Source organism: Acanthisitta chloris, unplaced genomic scaffold, assembly GCF_000695815.1.
Source record: "Acanthisitta chloris isolate BGI_N310 unplaced genomic scaffold, ASM69581v1 scaffold20569, whole genome shotgun sequence".
Taxonomy (NCBI): domain Eukaryota; kingdom Metazoa; phylum Chordata; class Aves; order Passeriformes; family Acanthisittidae; genus Acanthisitta; species Acanthisitta chloris.
In genome coordinates, this window is record NW_008691276.1 from 26,768 (window position 1) to 28,587 (window position 1,820).

A 1,820-nucleotide genomic window follows, 5' to 3' on the forward strand; every position below is an offset into this window, starting at 1 on the left:
GCTTAACTGAACGATAACTAGCAGTAACAAAAGCTCAAAGACTTTTACTTACTGTTTCTTTGTTGCTGCAAGGAAACCAACCATCTCCATGGCCTGTTTTAGTCTCTCAAATTCATGTTTGAGATCTTCCCCATCTTCAATTTTCAAGTTATGCTGTGAAGAGATCCATAATCAATATGCAAAGATTGAAGACAAAACATGACAAGAAAACAAGTGTAATCTGTTCTCCTTCCTGTAACCTGTAACACAACAGACAACACTTACCAATGCATTGGTAAATCCCTGGCACACATTACCTGGTTGAGGTAGAAATAATCTTCAGGTTGCTTGAGGTGAAATTCTTTACGCTCTAACCTCAGAAACGTAGCAAATAGTAAAAGACATGGTAGTTCCTGTGAAGTCAATACATTTCTTTCAGGAAAACACAATGGGTTTTGTTTTATTCTATAGAACTCAGGTGTTCTTAAACTGTTGCAGTGATTAGAATTCTCTGGTAAACTGTATTGATCTCTTACCTTTCATCTTTTTCTTGAGAAACCAGACGAGACTTTTCCAGCAGGTATTTTTCAACCACAGCCCTAAGGAGCCACAAAAAACAAAACAATATGAAGGCAAAAAGAGAGCTCAGAAAATATAAGAGAACAACTGCCAAGAGAGCTCAGATCATGAGATCTGCACTAAAACATACAAGGGAAAAGTTTAGTCACTACCTTAAACCTAAACCAAAAATTTCAGTGGGCCTATAGTGTGACTGGAACAAAGGAAAAAAGCATCTGTCTTCGGGGCTTGGGTTTAGTGGAGATGACTAAAACAGACAGACCAAGCAAGGAAAGTGCAGATGAAAAGAAAAAACAAGATACAGAGAGTGGTAACAGCATGTTACCCTGTGAGACTCAGTTATCTGACGAGCAATGCAAAGGCTACAAGATCCCCAAAACAATCCAGATAACTGTCTGGCTCTCAATCTAACACATTTGCTAAATTTTTATGAGTCTATATGTCAGCCTAAAATGGAAACCAGAGAGAGAAATCCCCTCACAGTGTGCCAAAGTAACCTCCTAACGATAATCCAGAGTCCTTCACATGGGACACAATGAATGAGGCCAAAGTTTGAGCAGCTTTTTCTCATGCTGAAGACAAAACAAGTGCATTCAAACTGTACCAATCTCCTGAGCTAGTGTGAGACTTGGCCTGAAAAGATGCCAGGTTTGTTCAGAGTAACACTCCAAGCCAACGTGGCACAGAGTTCCCAGACACTGATGTGTCTGCCAACACAGAGATGATCCAAAGCAAAGGCAGCAAGCAATTCCCACATGAGCAGAGCTCCAGCAAGGCAGCACTGGACACACAGCAGAGACTTCCCCAGGTCCTGAAGGCACAGAGATCACCCCCAGAACCACCTCGTGCTGCACTTACCCTCGGACAATGCCGTTCTCTAAATAGTTGACTTGAATGAACTTCCCAAAACGACTGGAGTTATTGTTATGTGCTGTTTTTGCATTTCCAAATGCCTGTAAATAAAGCAAAATGAGCTCAGTTAAACTAAATACAACAACACAGTTTCCAATGTCTTCTGTTCACAGTTCAGCCTCCCATTAGCTCCCAGTATGAACTGGAAATGGCAGCAAAGGCAGCTTAGGAAACCTCCACGTTCCTCACAGTTCTGGATATGTTTATTATTTGTCCATACAATAATATTTGAGGGACTGAGGGAAGGGAATAACACATCTAGATATTTCTAAGAGTGCAGGAAAAGTAATCACAGCTAGAGAGCACAAATGAGCCTCAATCACTAACAATTAGGGCCTTAGAGAGGATAT

General features: G+C 40.9%; 1 protein-coding gene across 1 annotated transcript in view; it reads right to left on the bottom strand.

Annotated features, from left to right (window-relative positions):
- LOC103809347 (unconventional myosin-IXb-like) overlaps positions 1 to 1,511 on the bottom strand; it is a gene marked incomplete at its 5' end in the record, with an annotated part of 26,562 nt that extends 25,051 nt beyond the window's left edge. Inside the window, 5 exon segments of the mRNA XM_009082175.1 lie at positions 53 to 153; positions 297 to 364; positions 367 to 392; positions 516 to 578; positions 1,417 to 1,511. Of these exon segments, the coding sequence (XP_009080423.1) occupies positions 53 to 153; positions 297 to 364; positions 367 to 392; positions 516 to 578; positions 1,417 to 1,511 (353 nt within the window).
- Positions 1,512 to 1,820: the final 309 nt, after the last annotated feature.